Source organism: Dromaius novaehollandiae, chromosome 7 (assembly GCF_036370855.1).
Source record: "Dromaius novaehollandiae isolate bDroNov1 chromosome 7, bDroNov1.hap1, whole genome shotgun sequence".
Taxonomy (NCBI): Eukaryota; Metazoa; Chordata; class Aves; order Casuariiformes; family Dromaiidae; genus Dromaius; species Dromaius novaehollandiae.
Genome location: NC_088104.1, coordinates 12,644,400 through 12,667,032, shown reverse-complemented (window position 1 = coordinate 12,667,032; position 22,633 = coordinate 12,644,400). Strand labels below are relative to the sequence as shown.

Genomic DNA, 22,633 nt, shown 5'->3' with positions numbered 1-22,633 from the left:
CTGATGGTTGACTTTTTGACTTCTGATTAGCTAATCCAAATCAGCTGCTCTTGGAAATGGTCTTCGGGGTAACATCACGTCCATGAAAAATTGCTCAGGCATATATTCAATTAACAGTTTTTATATGTATTTTGATGACTTCCCCTTTTCAGCTGAAACCTACAGCACTGTTGAATTTGGCAAACCCTGCTGGGATAGCTTGCCCCTTGGACAATTCAGGGCCATTCCTAAGACTGATGTTATAATAACCATCTGTTTTCTGTCATTCTAGTTATAACAGATTTATGCGCACAGCATTTGATCACTTCACAGTGGAGGACACCAACAGATTTAGGGTTTTCTTGTTGGGCTTTTTTCCTTTTAAATTAAACATTTATGTCTGTCGGCATCTCAGCTTTGTTTTTCATTTACAAGAAATATTAATATAATTCCTAGCATTTAACTTTTGCTCATTCTACAAGCATGCATCCCTCATTTGCATCCAAATTTGGTTCCCCTTTTACTAGAAATGGTTTATATCAAGAAGCTGTCTTCAGAGAACACCACTCATATACATGCCACAAATCCTATATCATTAAAAGCTTCCACACATGTTTTGCTTTTGTCCCTCATCTTTGGTCTCTAGCCAGCATTGTGTTTCACATTTGTGCCTGAGGGACTGAAAGAAGGAAATTAAAAAAAAAAAAAAAAAAAAAACCTCAATCTTGCTAGAATTACATATGTTAGTGACATACAGAGTGCTCAACTGAAAACATCGGGACACTCTTGAAAGCACTGGAACAAAGTTTCTCTGATGGCTAATATTAGCCCTGCTCACAACAGCTTACCTCTGACCTTTCGACACAGTGACAAAAGACTTCTCCCTTTCACTTAGTGCTCAGAACCAGTTCTTATGTGGCCAAGCAGTTCACACAGGCTACTGGTCTGGAATGCCTTTCGGACATTTAACAAGACTAGATTTGTATACTTTGGAAAGTCTTCTACAGTCCTCTATATTTATGTTATGCTTGAAATACAGCAAAACGCTTTCAAATAACTAGTGGCTTTGAAAAGCTGTCACAAATATTTCATCACTTTAGATAAGTAAGACATCATACTTTGCTTACCTTAGGCAGAAATATTTATCTCAGAGAAACAAAGCTGTAGCCTCTCAGTTAAGGCTTCAAAGAGAGGCTGATTATAGCAATGATAACCTTCTTTAACAGATTAATGGCGAAGAGAGGTCATTCGAGATAGCAAGAAAACAACCCACCACCTAAAGACAGCATCTCTCAAGATAGGATGGAAGACTCCTACCTGAAAGCCTTTCTTCCACCTCATTATATTTTGGGGTCCCACTCACAGTGGCCTGAAGAGTTACAGGAACAAAACAAACTGCTTTTCCAGAAAGCATCTCTCTTCACTGCTTCGATAAACTGGTTACAGCAGGGACCCTGACATGCTTTCAGGTGACTCTAATCTGCTTGTCTGATGATCAGTGAATGACTACAGTAATCGGATTACAAGGGCTACAAGCTTCCCAACATAGACACTTATGCTGGGAATGCTGCATTAAAAAAAAGTGTGAACAGAAGATAGTGGGGGAGAAAGGGGAACAGATGTGAAGTCAGGAAAGTGCACTGCTGGCAGGGAGGGAGAAATGAGGTCAAGAGCCAATAAGCAGGAGCAGCAGCACTTGCTGAATAGTGTTTGCTCACCGATGGAAGCAGCATTAGGCCTCCGTTCAAGAAAGAAATGTGCAGAAAACAAGCATCAGCAAAACAGGCCTGGGTGGCTGCAGAGCATTAGAGTCCCCAAGACAGCGCTGGCTCCCAGCCTGTGCTTCTGCCGCTATCACCACCCAGAGTTCGTGCCCCCCTTCTTGAAGTCAATTATCGATGCTGCTGCCTAGCAAGAAGAGACAGGAAACTCAGAGGGCTCGAGAACTCCAGAGGATGAAAGAAGAGCCTGCAGTGGGTCAGATATTTTGTTTGTCATCTACGGTTGGACAGAACTGCAAGACAGAAGGACATTCTCCTGCAAGTCAGCCCTCATGTAACAAGCGCTCCATCTTGATACCACACCTAGAGAAACCTGAAAAAAGGAAATAACTGTCCCTCTTACATGCAGAGTCCATCTATGAAGAACAAAAATTTCCTGTATTCAATATTTATTTGGTGCAGCACAATATTACTGCAATCCTATCATCTGTTCCCTCCCTTTTCCCCTTCTCTCTCCCCCTGTAATCTTGAGTAATACACCCAGGTATCGGTGTGAATGGCAGGTGGTTGAGTATCCCTTTGATGCACCTTTTCTACAGCTGAATCTCACTTACAGTTCTTTGTCAGTGATTAATCTATTGACGGAGACAATTACATATCAGAAGGCTTTATCTCAGGTATGAGGTAGACCTGAAGAAAGGTTGCTATGACCAGAAGCTTGCTTTACTTTCCAACTATGCAGTTATTTTAATAAGTTATAACCACTAACTGTCCTGCTTATACTGCCATAGCTACAGCACACGCTGTAACTGGCACACTACACAGTTATGCCCAAGTCAATTAATCTCTCCTCACCTCAGTTTCCTACTCATAAAACTGTGTTTAAAATGTTCAGCCACGTGGGTAAAAAGCTGATTAACATTAATATTCAACCTCAGTATCTACAATCGCCATCATCACTATAAATGTATTTCACATGACCTGAATGTAGATGTAGCTTACATCTCCCTATTACGGAGAGGTGATTCTTTTTTTTTTTAACAAGATGCCTGGTGTATTTAAACATGGCTTGTGTACTTATTTTCATAGCACAACACAATGCACAAACTGTACTATTAAATGGGAACAATAACCCAGTTGCCTAGCTTGCACATACAACCAGAGCAACAACTCAGTTTTGCACACATTATTTATGAACTTACAAAAAAATATTCATAGCAGCCCCAGTGCCTCCCAACCTCTGATTTGCCTGTGTGTGAAAAATGATGTTTTTGTTTAAATAACAAAAAACTATAAAAATTGCAGAGTGACAAATGACACTACTCCAGGAACAGGAAGGTCTGCCACCGAGTTTGAATATCTGGATTATACTGCTCACCACTCAGGGTTTCCTGCATTAGATTAATTAATCTAGCATTTTATCCGGTGCACCCCACTCACCAGAGCATTCAGTTAGAAAAAGTACTCATGGTGAAGAAGTTTGCCAGGCTGGTTTTACAAAGTGCTGCTCATTCTCTGGACTTCAACTCTACCTGTATTTCAGCTGTAAGATACCACTGTCACGGGGAGGAAGTCAGCCAGGATTCAATCTAGTTGACTTGGTCTTTTACAAACCCAGAATTAACTTCACCTTGATTAACTTCATAGTTTTACCACAGACTACCTAATTGACCTCTACCAATTTACCCAGCCTGCCTTTACCTCAATGATTTGAAGATGGTATTTTCTTGCCTTAAATAGGCAGAAGAATGATTAGGTTGAAATTGTTAATTTTATAAAGACCGTTACATTTTTTATGCCTCATCCGTATGAATTGTGGGACTGTTTCAATGAGGTGCCAAAAGCCTCCTACAAACAGCTAAGTCTCTTCAGCTTTCCTGTAAGAAACCAAGGAAGGACCGAGGTTGCTCAGCACCAGGCAGATTTTATCTCTGCTTTATAATAAAAAAGCAAAAGCCAACCATAAATGAATCCAAGACTGATGACTTGGAAGGAATGCTCTGCCACAATAATCCTAGCTAGTTATCCTGGGCACAACGCAAAACATACTGAAAGTACTGGAAAAATCTCCCACTGTGTTTAACAGGACCTGGATGAGTCTCCAGTTATGGAGCAAAGGGCTGTTGAAATGTTGTTTCCTACATTAATTCCACAATAGGGAATTTCCTTTGACAAAAACAAAGTAACATATCTTCTGAAGGACAGACAAAGAATGCACAAAAGATCAGAAAGAACATAATATGTCAGCTGATAATACCTATAACATCCTGGTAGGTTTAAGTATGATCTGGTACTATAATTCATACATGAGGCTTACTTCTTCTATTCTTTTATATCCTTTAAACTGTCACTGACTATCCTTGCTGTCAGTATGGGACTTCTCAGAGTTATCTGAAAGCTTAACTTACTTTAGGAAGTGAAGGTTTTTTATTAAAAAAACAAAACTGAGTTTTACTGTCAAGACAGACAATTCCTGCTAGGTAAAGTCTGATCACAACAGATGAGTCCCTTCATGAGACCACTGTAGTCTCACAGTAGCAAAGCCAAAAATGGCAATGTAAAGCTAAATTTAGCTCCAGACTGAGATGTGTCCAAGGACCACAGTAGCAAGTTAAGAAAAAGCTGAATTCAGACACTGGTCAGATACTGAGAATAAGCCGGGAACATTCATTCCTTCTTAGATGAAATACAAACTACGCTTAAGGTACAAAAGGAAAATATTCTTTAGTGATGAACGAACAAACTGAGTGCTGTATGAAACCTAGAAGCCTTAAATTGTCTGGGAGACAAAAAGGAACTGGAGAGAGATGGGTTACAATTCAGAAACAGTTTTTGCAGACTTTATCCCAAAAATCAGTGTCTGGTCTGGAGAGGATTTATGAAGTTTTCTCTCTTCCTGCACGTACACTGATTTCCTGCTGTAATCTGGCTGCAAAAGCCAAGCATTTAGAGATGCCTTAACAGCAGCTCTGGGTCTCAGAGAACCCTAATGCCAATAAGTGTTTGCTAGAGGGTCTGATGGAAAAAATATATGAAAAGATAAGAGATTTGGAAATCACGATTATAAATTTGGTACTATTTTTGGCAGGCAAATCCACACTGATCTGAGTCTTGGGGAAAGTTACTGTAATCCTCATGGCAACAGGGACATAATGAGTTTTAGAGAGGAAGTGGGGAGGAGAGCTAAAGCTGTAAAAATGCTAAACACATGGCTTTACAGCCTGTCACGCGTGCTCTCAGTTTTGCTCCTGTTCTTCCCCCACACTCCATGACTCCCAGAAAACAGAATCAGATGCAGAACAGAGGAACTAACTCCCCACAGTAGCAGCAGGGCAGCTTTCTAACCCCAGACTAGCTAAAATACAGCGGGAACACAGCTCAGTGCAGCAGTGACTATGTAGCCTGAAAGCTCAGCGGAGCACAAAACGCCTAGGGAAAGGCTAGGTCACTAGTGCTCCCACGTTAGTGCAGTGTGTCAACCCTGAAATAACTCAGTAGTGGTTAGTAAGTGAGGGGCTGTCTTTTTGGCTTCTGTGTCTGAGTGAAAAATCAGAAGGTCCCATGTCAAAGATAGCTCCCTTGAGGTGAACCTCTTTTCATTGCTCCTGAGCTAATGCAGATGAAATCCTTCAGAGAAATCATAAATGACAACTTCGAGAACAGATGAGTTTTAGGTTTATTTTAAATCCATGTTTTCCTACTTTATGCTCCTTTTTTTTTTTTTTTTTTTTTGGTAATCAAGAAATTAACACCTAGGTTTACTAGAATTACTTTGTTTTCCTTTTAAGCTTGTCTAGGGTTTTAAGTGGATTCATATAGACAGAGAAGGGGCAGGCATATCACTGCAGTGCTGCTGACAATCATCAACTGCAGAATATGTGCAAACCAAGATGAATCTCGGGATGTCAGGGATCAGGGTTTGTTTTTCACCAAGTTGCATGTGCCAGTTTGGGGCAGGTATTATTAGGTGCTGGACAAATGGAATGGTTCCCTTGACAGCTGTCACTCAGCAGTCTGTTGGCAAGGGACAGGCAGTGGCAAACTATCATAACTTGGGGAAAAAGACCAGGTGACAAATACCAAATATTGGCTTGATTGTAGAGGGCAGGGGTCGGGGGGAATCTAGTCATCTGCAGCCATAAAACCAAACCACTAGCTCTGGGAGAAATCATAAGAATAAAGGCCATAATGCTGATCAATACTAACTTACTGTTTGATTTATCCACGGGGAATTTATCATTTCTTCTCTTCATTATGATCTTTGGCCTTCAGACTGTGTTTGTTCAGACCCTAGCACAAAACCATGCCATTCATGGACAAACGCAACTATGTCAGACCTGCAATGAGGGTATCAACATGCTGATATTTGAAAAGAGGATGGTCCCAGATTTCAGAGAAAACAGATCACCTCAGTTAGTCATGTCGGCCGCCTTCTGCTGGTACTTTCACTACCAAAATTCTGCTCGTTTGGAGATATACTGCTGCCAATTAGCTGGCACATATATCTTCAGAGCTGTCTTTCCCTCTGATAGCTCATGGTAGCAGAACAAGAACACTGGCATTTGCTATCATAATTGCAGTCCCTGGCACTGGTCTCCTCTGAGACCAGCATTTCAAGAGAAAAGGGCAGCAGCTGCCTCCTCACCATAACACTCACTCTCTGCCTGATGGGTACTGGTGATATTGCACTCGTCTTTCTTTCAGTCCTTTCCCACACTGATGTACCACTTCCAAACCTTAGCCTTACTGCTGTGTACCACATAAACCACTCTTGGTAAGGTCAGAGCATTAACATGTATTTCTACAACGTGCATATTACCTTACATTTCAGAGTCCCTAAGCATTTAAGTTGCACACACCTCCAAGGGCGAGAAAAGGAAGCCAGCTGACAACAGCTTAGTCAAACCATGGAACCCACTCATGACCACCTCTGCTAAGGACCCAAGAATTTTTAAGATCACAAGTTGGTATCATTGCAGTAATTACAACAGGGTGAGATATTCACCTTTGACTGTGACTTGAGCACTGCAAGATGCCTGTCCTGTGTTGTTTTCAGCCAGACAGGTATAAATACCGTCATCTTCTGGTAAGGCATCTTGGACAGTCAGTTTTGCAACTCCATCTTCAAAAGTGCAGTGGGCATACTGGATTGGCTGGTCTGTAGACAGAAAGGAAGAGAACTATCTTAATACACCAACCACTGATTTCAAAAGCATTCCCTGACTTCAGCAAAATCAAGCTGCTCAACACCAGTCAGTATACCAGAGCCCAAAGCCAAATCCTGCTCTCTGGTGCACGGCCACTGCTCTCTAGTGACTATAAACAGCAACATCCCAAGTTCAAGGCAGAAAACAGTCCTCAGATAAATCTCACCATTAGGTTTACTGGGTGCTACCTTGATTAATAGTAAGAGGAGAAAGGTTTGGTTTTGTATTCTGAACAGATTCACTTTCAAGTGGATAAGAGATGTCATGTGTGTTTGCTCAGCCATTGCATCTATCTCATACTTTGTGGGAAACTAGACATCAACATTACTGTCCAGATGTGCAAAACCTGTCAGGGTATGGAGAAACATTTGAAGGCCTCTATAATGGATGACATTCTAGGACAGACAGTCTATGATAGACTATGAGGCTGATTTACACACGCAGTCAGTCCACACTATAGTATGTATAGTCTGGTCACGGACAGCTACAGTCTAGTCTATGGTAAAGAACATGACTACTAAAGAAGTTCATTTTAAAAAACTGGTTCCTTGAACTGGTATGGAACATGCTTAAATGTTTGCATGGACTGGTTAAAGTTGCCTCGCTATTGTTTCAGAAACTGTCATCAATCTCAGCCTTACTTTCTGAAATGCTTCTGCAATCTGTTTTCCTAATATTAAATAGTTTCCACTACTGACTCATCATTGGTTGCTTTCCCAGTGTATGCAGTGCTTAAGAGGGCCTGATATCCGTATATAAACAGCATGCTGGAAAGGGAAATTAGATTCATCTAAGAGAAGAGGGTGAAATTGAAGAAAAATTTTGCAAAGACATCATCCACTGGGGAAATCATGGTCAAAACGAAAGCTCAAAATTGATTTGACAGAATTATTTTAAAAGATTAAGAGAAAAGCACTGCAGTTTCTAAGAACTAGCTCTGCACTATCAGCAGGATAAATTAAATGATGCCACAGATTTTTCTCTCAGCTACGATTTCCAACATTAGCAAAATCAGAAGGCAGTTACTATCTACACACTATCTACGTATGAAGTTTCATTCTGAAATACTTACATGTGCTAAAATCAGTGTGATTCAATAGTTACATACACTATAAAATGCCTGGCTGGATGATCATGGTCCCCTACTGGTTTTATAAGCCATCTGTTTGGAAAGTTAACAGATTTTCGACTACATGAAAATACTTGGGCAAACATTTAATCAACTGCCCAGGAGGCACCAATTTCAGAATAAACTCTCTCCAGCTTCTTCACGGATCACATGTTCTTATTACTGGTTCCTTTGAGCTCCCTTTCACTCTGTCATGCATGGGCTGTTCTGCCTATTAGGTCCAATTTTTATTTTAGCATGCAGGATATCATTAAGTTCAAATATGTACATACAAAACTGAAGCCCAAGTAGACAAAGTTTTCTGGTAGAGGGCATGGGGTACTGGACTGCCTTCCTGGTCTGACTGTGGAGTACCTAACCTGACAAGGATGCTGGCTGAGATTCTGACATGGAAGCTATGTGACACCGAAGTGCCACGTGTAATAACACGTCAGAATTACATATTCAAGATAAAAGCTGCATCGTTGAACAAAAGGACAATGTCTTTTTATTTCTATCATGAATAATCAAATGAATAGGGGAAGCGTTCTATGTGAAGAAAACAAGAGTGTGGTCTCCTTCACCGTGCCCTCAAATCAAAATTTGCTGGGCATCCACTTTTTCCCTCCATGTCCCAACAAAACCTGGACTTTCATTTTTTATTTTTAGCACTATTCCTTATTCCCCTTTTTTATCAGACCCCCAAACCAAACAAAAATAGATCTGCGCAGAGGGATAACCTACAGCCAGATTACGTTCATTGTACCTACATTTTGATCTAATAAAAACAGCTCTCCCAGTAGTGAAATGTTCCCTTCTCTAGAGGCAGAACAGTCAAATATCTGTGACAGCTTGGCAGCAGGAACAATAACAAAAAGTACCGTACTGCTGGCATGCTATGCCAGAAGTAAGGAAATTTTCCCCTGGTCCATTTATTACAAGCTTTCTGGACAGATCAGAAAGCTATCCTAAAACAAAACACTTCTCAGAGAATTTTTCTGCTAAAGTTAGGGACGTATTGTTTTCTAAATTCAGAAGAAAGAGGTTCAATTGAACTTAGGAGAAAAAAAGGACAGCAATGTGAAAAGGCATCTTCGATTGCAGGAAGATATTTAAAATGCAGTGATACTGGCCTTATTCCTGCACATTAAACAGAAATTACCAATAAAACATTTAAAGAAGCTTAAGTAAATTGGAGTTACATACTCAAGTATTGTCACAGATGGCATGAATAGAAAGTTCTTTATACAGCCTTGCTGAGGCCAGAACTAAAACACAAGAACTATACTTCTAGGGAATTTGCTAGTAAATTGGTGAAAATTCAGAGAGAAAATTAAAACAAAGAGCTGGAAGCCAGAGATTAGCAAACAGGTTAATAGAGTTGGAGCGTGAGGAATTGCATCATTCCACCTTATTATCATCTAGAAAGAGGATGAAGCTTTAAACAGCAGGAGCAATAAAAAGTGGCCCCAGTGGCAAAAAGGAATATTATCCATAATGGTATGGTACAGAAAGGTGTTTAAGCTTCAGTTTCTGGAAAACTTTCAGAGTGAGAGCAACAAGATGGAAGAACTGTCTTTTTAAAGTTGGAAAAAAAGATTCAAATCATTAAAATGGGACAGGAAAAACTATACAAAAAAGGGACTGAAGATGGCAAAGCTCCAGAGAAGAGTAAGAGCTGGAAAAAAACAAAGTTCAATCAAGTAGCTCTTATTTGTGCAATCTGTATGAATGTGAAACCAATTCCCTGTCCTCACAGGTGCTAAGAAGTATTTATAGATGATGCACAGCATACATCTATTTTTTGGCTTGGTTCACCTGAAAGAGAGGTCAATTCATACGATGGCTTGGAAAACATTTTAAATTTGCATGTAGTCATAGCTGGTAAAAATGCCAGAGGTGCCATTGTACAAGAAGCTGTTATAAGTCTTTTAGGTCTCAGCTGCTGTTGATTCCTTAGAGATAGTGGGAGGCAAACCGGACAACATGCAGGCTGTTCAGTATCATGGGCTGGCAAGCATAAGAGTAAGACCGTTCTGCTTTTTTCCCATTGTTGTGTTTCAAAGCAGCCTTTTGCGCATGTTTCTTGTAATTTGGTAACTTGGTCTTTATATTTATCACTTCATCAAGTATATATGTATTTTTCTCACTAATTCCTTTGAAAAATTAATTCTGGTTTGTTATCACTGTCACACTTTGAAGACAAATTGAATTTGACGTTTTCTTGTGAACTTTATACATCCTATCCTGTATATACATATTATTACTATGGAGTTCTGCAAAAGTGCTATACTGTGAACAAAAATGCAATTGCTATCAGTAAATTGTTTTTTTCTATGGAGCAGCCTACTAGTTGTGAACTTAAAAAGCTTTATATTCCAAACATGGACAGCAGATTCTAACACATCTTTTTTATAATAAAATTTATCTGCCTGACTCAAATTATATACTGTGAATGTACTGTTTTCTTCACATGGCCAGTTGATGAAAGACTCCATCATTTCATTTCACAAAGAGCATTGTTATGTCTGCCTGGAGTGATATTTCAGGACCAGAAATACACATTTATCCTTTATTTGGTTATGGACAGAAATATGGCAATGCATAGTATCTAGTTAGCTGGCAGACAGGAAAGAAATGTTTTCATTCAAATGGATATCACAATAGCCAACTTGATCCTTAAGTAAAATTATGACCATAGGAGTGTACATGGATTTATCAGCATTAAACGACTGTTTATAATCCATTCAAGTTTGTATCCAAATGGTATATAAACAGTTATGTATCACAATCAGATGCAAGACTGAGAAGCATTGAAATATAGTAGTATGTTCTAGGAGTCTGGGATGAAAGTAATGTGTTTATGTCTTTAGAATAATATATGATATCCCTGATTTTTTTTATTGTGATAGCTTCCTGTGCTTCTGTTGCTCAAAATCATCACTGCCTTTTGATTTATGAGCAGAGTCAACGCACTGGCTTTCACCTGCAGAATCCTAAATGATTTGAAATCCAGCTACCTGAAAAATTGCTTACTCCTGCTTGTGATATTGATACAATTGCAATTATAGCTTGGACTATAAGGATATGGCTGTACCTGAAAAGGCACAGGGCCAGACTCAGACAAGATTAGTAAGAACAGGAGAAAGGTTAACTCAGAACAAACGTACGAAGAATGACAAAGAGGGAACAGTGCACACTAGAGGCTTACAGAAACCTGTCATTTATGGATCTCTAGGTTGCATTTTCCAGGAGACACTGGTTTCCCAGTTAGCAAAGCAAAACATGATTATATCCATGGAGACACTGTGCCTAGGTGTAACACAGAGGCAACTATACTTCATTTGAAAACCAGAAGTCATTTGAGACATGAGGATGCTCTCTATGTGGTGGAAGGCAACTGGGTATAACTACATCGAATGACTAAGGGAACCGCTTCTGAGCATGGGGTACCTTTGGAGCACAAAGCAGAAATGGCTGACCCGATGGGTAGGAGTTGCTGTTTCTGTGCTGCGAGATGCGATTGCTGTGTAGCAAAACAGTGCTTCTATTCCAGCCTGCAAAGAGCAAACTGAATTGTAGCCCTCAGAGAGAGAAGCAAATGATTTCCAATGGGAGAGGGTCAGAGCTTTATTCACAAGTGTTTCATGCTGTATACAAAGCACTGCCATTTCTATTCCAGACATGGAGCTATTGGGAAGGGGAACAGGCCAGGGTGTGGGAACATACCAATCTCAAGGTCATAGTTCATTTGCCCTGCCACCTTTCTGAGTTATCCCATTTTCTCTGAATGGCTTAAGAAAAACAGAGATCATGTGCAAATAATTCATTTTAAAACAATCTTGGAGGAAACAGCTTGATGGCAAAGTATGCCATTCTTTGTCTTTAAATCACGCACACACACGAAGACAGATAGCTTGGGAGAGCCTGCAAAAAATCAACTGCACTTCAGAAGTAACAGACCTGATCAAAGATTAAGCTGAATAAATCTGTCTAGTGTTTAATAGATATGGTCTGAATGGAAAGAGCCTTTAGTCCAAGTGTGCCCAGTCCCTGGATCTCCAAGATCATTTGGATTCTAAGCAAAACACTGATGTTTGGGCCCAACTCCAATAGTAAGAGGGGACTGTTAAGGAAACTTTCATGTTCATTTGTTTAATCAGGGCAGGACAGAAGATTATAGACCCTGATAAAAGTAAAGAATGTTTTACTTGCTTATCTTTTTTTAGACAGATTTGGACAAACATTCCTGTGCAGTGTTGAAATCTCAAGGAACATCTTTCCAGTAGAGAAGTAACCTGAAAAACTGTGATATTAAGCAGAAAGTGAAAACACCATTCTGGTTTCATTGTCTCTGATAACTGAGACGCTCAGAGAAAAAAGGGAAAGATGAAAAGGCAACTGAAATTTAGATGTTTGTGGATCTTTTTCATTCTTAATTATATCCCGTAAGAAAGAAAAACACTTGTATACTAAGAGCAATATATATTGCTGCTCTGTGTACACTTTGATTTCCTTCTCATTGGAGAAATGTGTATGATTTGTGAAGAAAAAAAATAAGCAGTCCAAGAATCCACAGAGAAAGAAGAGACCAAAGCAACATAAATGGATAAAATGCCTGGGGGTTAATCACAATAGGTCCAGGTCTGCAGCAGGTCCAGAAGCATATGGCCCTGCCTGAGTGTTCTGCCTTACTAGATCTTGGGCATGTAGCACCTAAAAACAATTGTGACCTACCCAGCTGACTGAAGAGTGGAACCAGGCACAGAATTCTTTCCAAACTTAAAGAGTGATACTGTACTTATTTTTCTTAAAAATTATCTTTCCTGTAGCACCATGATGCCTACCCATTACTCTCAGAGCAGAGGCTAGTAGCAAAGGAGTGGTATTGCACAGTATTCGGCATACAGTAGCAACACAGACTTCGCTCCACTGTGATGAAAAACTGTTTAACAAAACCCAAGAAACACCATCTGCATACAAACTTGTCATCAGAGTCCCTCTGCTGGACACACTGGAAAACTGCAGTAAGACAGAAAACCACTGAAGGGAAACATTCTTCCTGCATATGGCACACAAAAAAAAGATTTTCTTCAAATATCCTAGCAGATATTATATTATGGTGAGTTAGAGTACTTGGTGCAATATTCACAGCTTTACTGTGTATTGATCAGAGTAGCATTTGAGACTGTGGACAAAAGTGGGTATGTACCTATACTTCTGCAGACAAGGGAGTTCCTTACCATTGAGAAGCCATGTGATCTGAGGCACAGGTACACCTCCTACACAGCACTGCAGCACAAAGTCTTGCCCTTCACTCACGGTGCATCCTTTCAAGACACTGGAAAAACATGGAGCAACCTCTTCAACTTTAGGCCCTTTAAAACCAAAAGGAAAACAGTTCCTTTATCCAGATTGACAAAATGACCTTTACTATTTAACGACTTTTTCTAGGTGTGGTAAGATGACATGGCTGGGCTAACAAATTTGTCCCATGCAAACAAGCAAAAAATCAAAACCATGATAAAACGTTTTATTGGGAAAGAAAAATCATTTCAAGTGACAGACTGGCATAAACAAGCTGTTCTCCCATAATCTACAAGGCAGGCACTTCTTGCCTTCAAGCTTTGTCTCAGGTGGTGGTTTTCTACGCCAAAATCCACCATTTGCAACCAAACACTAGTAGGGAATGCAACATATTACCAGAGAGCTTAGTGCAAAAGGAAGGATAATTATTCTCTCCTCTTGTCTGTCTTATGTCTCCCTCTCTCAAATTTCCCCTGGCTGGCAGTAGAATATCGGGTAAATTGAGGAAGCTGTTTACAGATCTCTCAGGAGCCCAAAAGTGTGCTGCAAAAGTATCTTGGGCATCCTGGTTTAACCTCAGACCCAGCAAACAGAGAAATGTTGCATAAACATGATCATAGTTCCAGGACAAAACCTAAAACCAGGTGAAAGATTAGAATTCAGGAGAGGATTTGCTAAGTGTCCAACAGATCTTTCGACCAGACCAGTAACACAGTGCTTTCAAGCTCAAAACAATTTGTCCCTGAGAGTTGTACTTGAATTTGGCAGCATGCAATTCTCATTCCTTCTCTTTTCAAATTCGCTTCATTGCACAGGACTGGTTTGTGCTTGCAAAACATTTCAGATATGCAGTGTCCTATAGAAGTGCTAAGCAACTCCAGGAGAACTACATGCAAAATAAAACAAACAAACAAAAACCCTTTGGCAACCTGTATTAATACAATCGTTTATAGAAAACTCCAAGAGAGAACAGGTCTTCCCTATGTACAAAACATGGTGAGATGCTAAGCAAACAGCAACAGGTAGGAGCAGAAACTGGCACTGATGAAGAAAGTGGCTTGCCAGCTTTCCTACACCAGAGGTAGGAATCAGAATTAATCTGCATTGAGAAGTTTTAACACTAATTTTGCAGTCACCACCCTTCGACAGCTTAGAAAAGCCCAGCCACAGTTTTCAAAGTGCAGATGAGCTCAACATGGCTTACTTACTTTTGACAGTTAGCAACCAGCTGGTGGAAGTCTGGCCTTTGGGGTTGAAAGCTACACAACTATATGATCCACTGTCCCCCAAACCAGCTTTCTTTAACAGCAAGCAATGAATTCCATCTTCTTCATATATTTGGACTCCTTCTCCAGGTTTAATAGGTACACCCTCTTTGAACCACTCCACATCTGGTTTCGGTTTCCCTGAAACTAGACAATCAGGTATTTGAATTTTTATAAGCAGGTATTCCCCTCACTGTAATTCCATTTGCTTTGGTGCAAACTATGTATACTTTACACATACATAATTATATAAACTTTAATGAGTAATACACGTAACTGTCTTTGAAAAGACAGTTTGATATTTCTGATTTTCCGAAACTGCTCACCCAGTTCAGCTTTTAAAATAATAAATATTAGGCAGCTTGAAAAGCCCCCAGCACTTTGCAATCCATGGTATCTGCAGCAGAAACAGTTATTGTAGCTGTTCATTCTGTTTTTTTCCAGACTAGGGTTCAGGAGTAGGCAAAGTAGGCAGCTTCCTAGGACAGTAAACTGCCAGGGAGTGGAAACAAAACAGCCATGGCTTCACTGCCTGCTTTGCCTGTGCCAGAGCTCTGGAAAACAAGATGGGCTTCTGGTGGTACCGAGGGACAGCTGGGCTTCGTGGGGCTTTAGCTGCCACGTGTAAGAGGAGATGAAAGGGTGCCAGAATCACTAACCCCATGCCTCTCTTGTCTTCAGCAAGCAGGGCTCTCTGAAGCTTCCACTTTGCTGATACTCATTCTCAACTTTACCCATTTTGCTCACAGCAAGAGCACCTCAGCCTGGAGGAGGGTACAGACAGTACAAGATGGCAGGAAAAGCAGCAACAAAGACGTATGACGTACTGGAAGAGGCCCTTTTGAACAGAGAAAATACAATGTTGGAGGAATGACATATCAAGAAGAGGAACCCTTAGGTAGCAGCAGTATCCTGCCTGACAGAAGTGATCTTACAGAGCTTCAGACCAGAAACTGGAAAAAGAGAAATTCCTTCTAATTCCTTCGCTTTAGGAAGGGGGAAAAAAAAAAAGGAAAAAAACCAAGCCCCTAGATCCAGCACAAGATTCTCCAAATCCATAAAAAAATTTGGAAGGGGGCAGGTTACCATTACAGCCACAAATGGGGAAAAAAAGGGGAATTTCCACTGGATACATCAGAAAGCAGGAAATGCCCTTTCTCTGTGAATTTTCTCCAGAAGAGACTGGAAGTTATCATCACAAAAAAGACTCTCTTCCCTGGCCAGCAGAGAAACAACACACTGCTGGAATCCACAGACAGTTAGTGAAAAAAAGTGGAGGCAGGAGATCCTCTGAAAGTTTGAAAAAAATGAAGTCCTGAAGCATCAAAGAACCTAGAAGTAGAGGTCTTCTTATGGGTGTTACAGCATTTCCATTTCCATTGCAACCAGGAAGCAAAGGTGCTTGAAGACAAGCCTGGACACCTTCTGGGAGGATTCTCAGGGAAGAGAGTTTCTTGGACCAGACTAACTGGTTATTAAAGGGAGTCAGGGAGATTTCACTGGAGCTTCCCTACAGATACCATGCACGACTTTCCCCAAGCAACTTAAGAGCCTGAGCTTTGGATCTGAAGCCAAACGAAGAGACATTCATTGACTTCAGTAAGCACTGAATAATAGCCTTGATTTCTGCAGAACAGGAAGTAAATTTCCCTACCAAAAAGAACTATGAATTAGTTAAACTTTGCAATATTTTTTAGATGCTCTGATGGAAAGTGAGGGAGAAGTTCTTAGTACTACCCTATTTGAAAAATAAACTATTCAAAAGGTGCCAGAGTCTTCGGAATACTTCCCCTTCTGTACTCTCTGGGGTTGTGATGTAAATTGTATGTATTCTTTCCTCATGGGGCAAGAACCACTGAGAAAAGTTTTCTTGTGAATTTTTTTCTCCACAGACATAAAAAACAATTTCTCCCTCATTTGTGGGAACAATTCGAAGTGCAAATGTTATTTTAAAAAAGCATAGAAATGCTTCAAAATTATTTTTACTAAAATTGTAATAAACAAAGTGAAGTGTTCCAAATCTACTCCCTGGATTCAAGGTTACCAGCAAAATGCATTACTCTTTTGAGAGCAATTGAGTAACCTCATTACTCTTTTGAGAGGTTAAAACAAGGTCAAATTCTGAACAGCAAACTCTGAACCACCCTTTTAATTCTGACTTTTTCATTTAAACTGTTAGAAGCACTCAGATCAACATTGGATTGACCAAACATAAGGGTAACAGTAGATGACCCAAGGGAAATGCAGTGACTGATTACAGTTTCTTAGTTGATCATTTCTTTGGATCAAGAGGAATATAATTAGTTACAGTTCTGGAAAGGGTACAATTAAGTTTCTCTCTTGTACCCTCATATAAGAGGTCCTAAAACAGCCTTCTAGAAAGAGAGGCATTGACTACATCTGAGGGAAACCCAGCTGCAAGAGGGGATGGACACTGCGGTGTGGAATGGTCTGAAAATTGCGCAGAGTAGAGTATCATGGAAAAAGCATGAGATTCTGCATCTATTTCCAAAATGTTTTAGGAAGAAGGAAACTTGCAGTGAAGAAGGAAGAGCTTCCCCATTTCCATGCACAGAAAGGGAACTCAGCTAACCCCAGGGCTCTGAGAACTTTCACCCTTTTACCTTTGCTCTTGAATTTAATCTCCTGTCCTTCAGATGCTTCCAGGTTCTGTGGACAGCTCTCAAACTGAGGAGGAATTCCCTGAGGCTCCCTCTTCTCCTCTGTTACAGCTTTCCAGGCTCCAGCTCTGTTTTCCGCTTCTCTGCTCCTTGGACTGACTTGCTGTGTCAGAAGAGGGGTTTTTTGAGCTGTCATCACGGGATGCACAGACCTTTTCCTGTCTTCGCCTGGTCTTAGAGAGGTGGTCTGGGGTTCTGCCTTTGGTTCAGGTTGCAGTTTAATGGCTTGCAGTGTGATGGTGCTTGAAGTTTTCTGCATGACCTGAGATCCCCTTGTTCCCCCTTTAGGTTCTTGAGGAGACATCACACTGGCTTCTTGGTGCTGCCCTTCCTTACTGTCTTTGACTTCTTTGGAGGAGATGTAGAAGGTCTCTTTCTTTGCTGACACTCTGTCTTTGGTTTCAATCATATCAGCGCTGCTGGATTTCAACTCTTTAGCAATCCCATTGCTAGTTACTTGTTTGAATTCTGAATTTTCAGCAGCTTTAGCAGGAAGCGTTGTTGGTTTTGATGGTATGCTGAAGGAAAATGATAAGTTTACAGATATATGACACTGTAATAAAGACTAATCATTATTATCAGCAATGATACAAATGTCCAAGCCCTTAGCAGGAAGGTGAGCTATTATGAGTAAATTATGGAAGAGGCAGAACTAATCTGGTGAACCCAGTACATGCGGATTTCTGGCTGTAGGGCAGCACAGTTGCATTCACATCAACCTTATTTTAAAGTATGTTCCTATAAATCACACAAATGTTAATAACAGAATAGGCACAGCATTTTGAGATCAACTTTGCAATGGAAATGGAGTTAGGACAATCTAAACATGTACTTCTGAAATCCCATCCAGGGCATGCTGGTGCAGATTAAGCATCCTGAAGGCTCTAAAGCAACTGGCCTTCATGAAAGTATCTTACACAGACATGTTAGAACATTTCATTTCTGCATTTTCTATCCATGAAGAAAAGCCAAAATGATTTTTAAAAATCATAGTCATTTAAATTTAATAAATGTGCTAAGTCCTACAATATCTATTTTTTCTTATTACTGTATCCATACTTTAGTAGTCTATTTTCAGGCAACAGTAAAGACCCTGGACATACCACATTTGTGTATGAGAGCAGAGAACAACCTCAGTATTGACATGGTGAATGCAGGTCTCCAAAAAGGAATGGGCTTGACTAGTCCAGAGTATAATTTCTCCTCACACAGTTCTTGTGCAGATTCTATAGCTAATTGGCTACTCAGAAGCAGTGGGCATAAAGACATCTAAACTATGCTTTCCTATATCAGACCTGCACTTTCTGTACTTCACAGTGTTGTCACTAGTTCCACCAATTATTTAATAGGAAACAACAAGGACATCTGAAGTTGGCACTATGAGATAATCTCATTCCAAATAAAAATTTTCTAACTTCCACATACAGACTGACCCAAAACAATTTATCACTTTGTGAGGAAGGTTCATGCAGTAAATGTCAACATTAGTACACTATACTTAAATATACTGAAAAAGTATCCCAGGAAAAACATACCACAATGACTGAGCGTATGTGTCAGTCTTATCTGGACCTGGAAAAAAGGAAAACAAAACAGGTAACTGTAACATATACTATGTACATCCCATAAATTTCATATGTTGTAAGCAAAGAATATACTTAAGAACCTTCACACTTCATACTTCCTATGCATTGAAGTCAAGAGTGACTATCACCACATTTGGAATTTGATATGGACAACAGCAAACTGCTCAGCTGAGACACAAAGGAGTCTTAGTCCATTTTGAGACATTGCTGGATCTAGCAAGATATAAAGCCCCTTGAGAAGTAATGATCTGTCAGTCTGAAAGGCTCGTGCTGGGAGAGAAAAGTCAGGAAGAGATTCCACCTCAGAAGCAGCTCATTAAATCTCATGGGAACTCCACAGAGTATGCGAAGTGGGAGAAAGACAAATCAGCAGTACTACTCCTGAGCATGCCCACAGTGCAATTGAAGCTGTGCTCCAGATAAAATACAAAATCAAAATAATAGTAATAACCCCCTTCCCCCACAAACCTAAGCCCACCTGTAAACTTTTACTGAGTCATTTCCTGGGTACTAAGGATTATCATGTTCAACAGAAATAACACAAAAAATAACATACAACATTTTTTGCTTTGCAACAAAACCACAAAATCTGGGAACATGGCTAAGTTATATGGCTTGCCAGATTGCCATCATCAGCTGCACTGATGTAAGTGAGTGCACATTTTGCCTGCACCAGCCTCTGAGTTCATATGGATGTAAGCTTCCACGTATTCTCCCAAACCAAGATGGTATTTGCCTCCCTGTACCAATTCCTAAGGACAGCATCGGTTAATTAATAGTTGGGAGGGAGAGAAACACTTCTCCAGATGTAGTCCCAGCCATATCTCTTCATTTCGCCCTGGTCACCACTGCAAGATGTAGCATGTTTTCTCCTGGTCAGATCAAAGTTGCATCCATTCTGCTGTTAGCTGTGGGACTAGAAATTCCAGCAGAAAGGCTTATAATAATGATTTTGCAGGAAATCATCATCAAATACTCCATAAAATACGCTTTCGCAGTCCTTGCCTCTTTCCTTGTTTTGGAAAAGACAAAAAGGTGTGACAGATGATACCCTGATTTCAGCTGTGGTTGAAGCAAAAATCCACATCTAAGTGCTTGAACTTGCATTACCATTTGCAGTGACCAAAAGAAACTACTAACATATAAAGAAGGGTTGCACTGAGAGAGGGAAATAATTCACTGACCTCACTTCAATACAGAAATTTTTCACATAAAAATTAAAGCTGAAAATGGACGCAGAAAAGGAAACTGAGCAAAACACAAAATGTACACAAAACAGTGTTTTGTACACAAAAACAATGCTATGCAATGCTGTTAATTAAAAGAATATTTTCCCCTTCTTTGCTGCTTTCCATTGTGCGGAAACCTGGGGGAAAAAAATGAAACTCTTGGAACAAGGTTATCCACATATGAGCTTGCATGGTTTTATTTTTTTAAAAAAAAACAAACAGTAATTCTGAGCCACTTGATTGTCTGCTAGCACTTTACAGCAGTTCCTACTATCTGATCTAATTGATAATGAAAGAATTAGATATTGTGGTTAGGTAAGTGGAATCATCCGATTAGTCAAGTACACTGCCAGAGAATGCCCTGTTCACTGACAGTCTGGACACCACTTTCTTCTGGTTGACCTGTGCTAATCCAAGAAAGAATGTGTGCATTATTCAGAGATGTGGTCAGCATCTGAAGTAAACATATACCACAACTGACTTTGTGACCCCAGTTCTGCATCATCTCTCAAGGCTGCTGTACACACAACAGAAAGCTCACCACTTCAGGGAGGGCAAGCAAGGATCAAGTTTCATGTTTAATAAAAAGGCTCAATGGACAAAAAGGCCCTTTCTATAATACATTGGTTGAATAGGCAACCTGTAGAAGCTTTCTGCAATGGCTTTATTAGATTGGCACTCACAGATAAAAAGTGCAGCTTTAAGTAAAGTGGTAAATGCCTGTTGCAGTTCTGAGAATCCCAAATGCAAATCCTATTGTCATTTGTATTCTTGACCTTACAAAGCAACAGCGTTGCTGTGAACTTAAAAAGTTCGCCTCAAATTTTCACTGCTGGGGGCATATGTAACCCACCAATCTTGTGCCTGCAGCTGAAACCAGCAACTGTTCATGTATTTACCTAATGGGGTCCAGCAACCGTAAGAGCCTACTGCTTACCCACTGGCTAACAAAATTCCTCTCTAGTGCAGTTGCTGAAGGCTTTATGCTTTTGTGGCTGATGCAAAGGGCACCCTAAGAAACATCAAACTGCAAAATGAACTGCATATAGTAATGTATATATGGAATAGAAGATCCCAAATATTTACACAAAAGTATTTATTTTCTTTAACAACAGTGAAATGAGGCAGGCTTGGGGGTTGAAAATCCTGAATTCTAATCTCATTAAGCTCCTCTTCTCTCTCTCTCTTACAGTCCTGAATTACACTCCTGTACTGTATTTTCCTCGTTCTACGAACGCAGATACAACTTTGCTCTCCAGATGGCAGCTGGGATAAATGTGCATCCACTGCTGGTTCTCAACAAATAGAAAATTATTTGATGATTAGAAACATAAGGACAAAGTTTCAATTGGCTGAAAGTAAAATCTACGTTCAAAACATATGAAGGTCAAAACCATAGTTAAAAGTGAAAAGTTGTTTTTAAGGGAAGTTGTTACAAAGAAGCATTTGGACAGTTGTTTCCCATAGCACCAACACACTGTTTTCAGCTGTAGTATGCTCCAAGCTATCACAGTATCATTTAATGAAGAGACAGAAAGATCTTGGGAAAAAGTGAACGCTTATAAGGAGAACAAAACCAAAGATGTTTTAAAGGAATGTTTGTAGTTCACTTATGCTCTTTCTCATTAACCTTTCCTTGCTGTACCTTGAACGGTGAGCTCTGCAGACACAGATGCCTTCCCAGCACTGTTCACCACTGTGCATGTATAAATTCCTGCATCAACCAGCTGAGCATTCTGGATTTCCAAGAACTGGATGCCTGTTTTCTCAAACATGCTGAAACGATCATTTTGCTGCAACTGAGTATCACCCTGCAAATATCACAAGACACCATTAGACAGACAGCTATTGTTAGGAGGAGAGGAGAGAGCAATTTTTTGGTCAAATATCAGGCCAAAATGCCTTCTTCCTATCTCTTTGCCAAATGCCTTCTATGAATACTACTCAGATAGTATAAACAAAAACGTGTGTCCAGAAGTTCTAGAATTCCTATCTGCAAAAGACTGCTTTTCCTTGCATTTTGTCATTCCTCCCATCTCAGTTTGCTTGTGGTTTTTCACCATTTAGTATGTCCATATCCTTAGAAAAATTTTCTTTCACTGCAGGTGGGCTCAAATCAGTTTTCCGCTCATGTTCTTTCCATAAAGTCAAACATCACATTTTTAAGTAACAGCTTTCAACTTGGAGAGTAGTTCTTCATCCCTCAATAGCTCCTTTATGCTGTTTCACTTTAGGACCTTTTTCACTTAGGGAAAAAAACGCGTAAGAGGACCTCGGCAGTGGCCAGACAAGGGTGGCATCAGGCGCTAGGCAGGACATTAAGAGCACCACTGCTCCTTGCTGGAGACCAGCTGAAGGTGGGTCTGCGTTACAGCATCCTCCAGCAGAGCCCTCATGCCCAAGAAAGGCCCCTAGTAGAGAACACAGAGAGGGGAGAAAGACACCTTCGGCTCTACTCTTATTCTGGCACAAAGGGACTCTAACCTTCATCAAGATTTAAATGCATCTAAAAAGGAAAATGATGTTTATTTCTAGAGGGCTCTTTAGTCT

General features: G+C 40.2%; 1 protein-coding gene across 6 annotated transcripts in view; it reads right to left on the bottom strand.

Moving 5' to 3' along the window:
- MYLK (myosin light chain kinase) overlaps positions 1 to 22,633 on the bottom strand; it is a 228,691-nt gene that overhangs the window by 98,326 nt on the left and 107,732 nt on the right. For all 6 annotated transcript variants that reach the window (XM_064514692.1, XM_064514696.1, XM_026118420.2 and 3 more), the window contains 6 exons: positions 21,729 to 21,894; positions 18,804 to 18,840; positions 17,212 to 17,786; positions 14,531 to 14,734; positions 13,259 to 13,393; positions 6,706 to 6,858 (listed from right to left, as the gene is read on the bottom strand). In XM_064514692.1, coding sequence (XP_064370762.1) covers positions 6,706 to 6,858; positions 13,259 to 13,393; positions 14,531 to 14,734; positions 17,212 to 17,786; positions 18,804 to 18,840; positions 21,729 to 21,894 — 1,270 coding nt within the window. The remainder of the gene's footprint in view (positions 1 to 6,705; positions 6,859 to 13,258; positions 13,394 to 14,530; positions 14,735 to 17,211; positions 17,787 to 18,803; positions 18,841 to 21,728; positions 21,895 to 22,633) is intronic.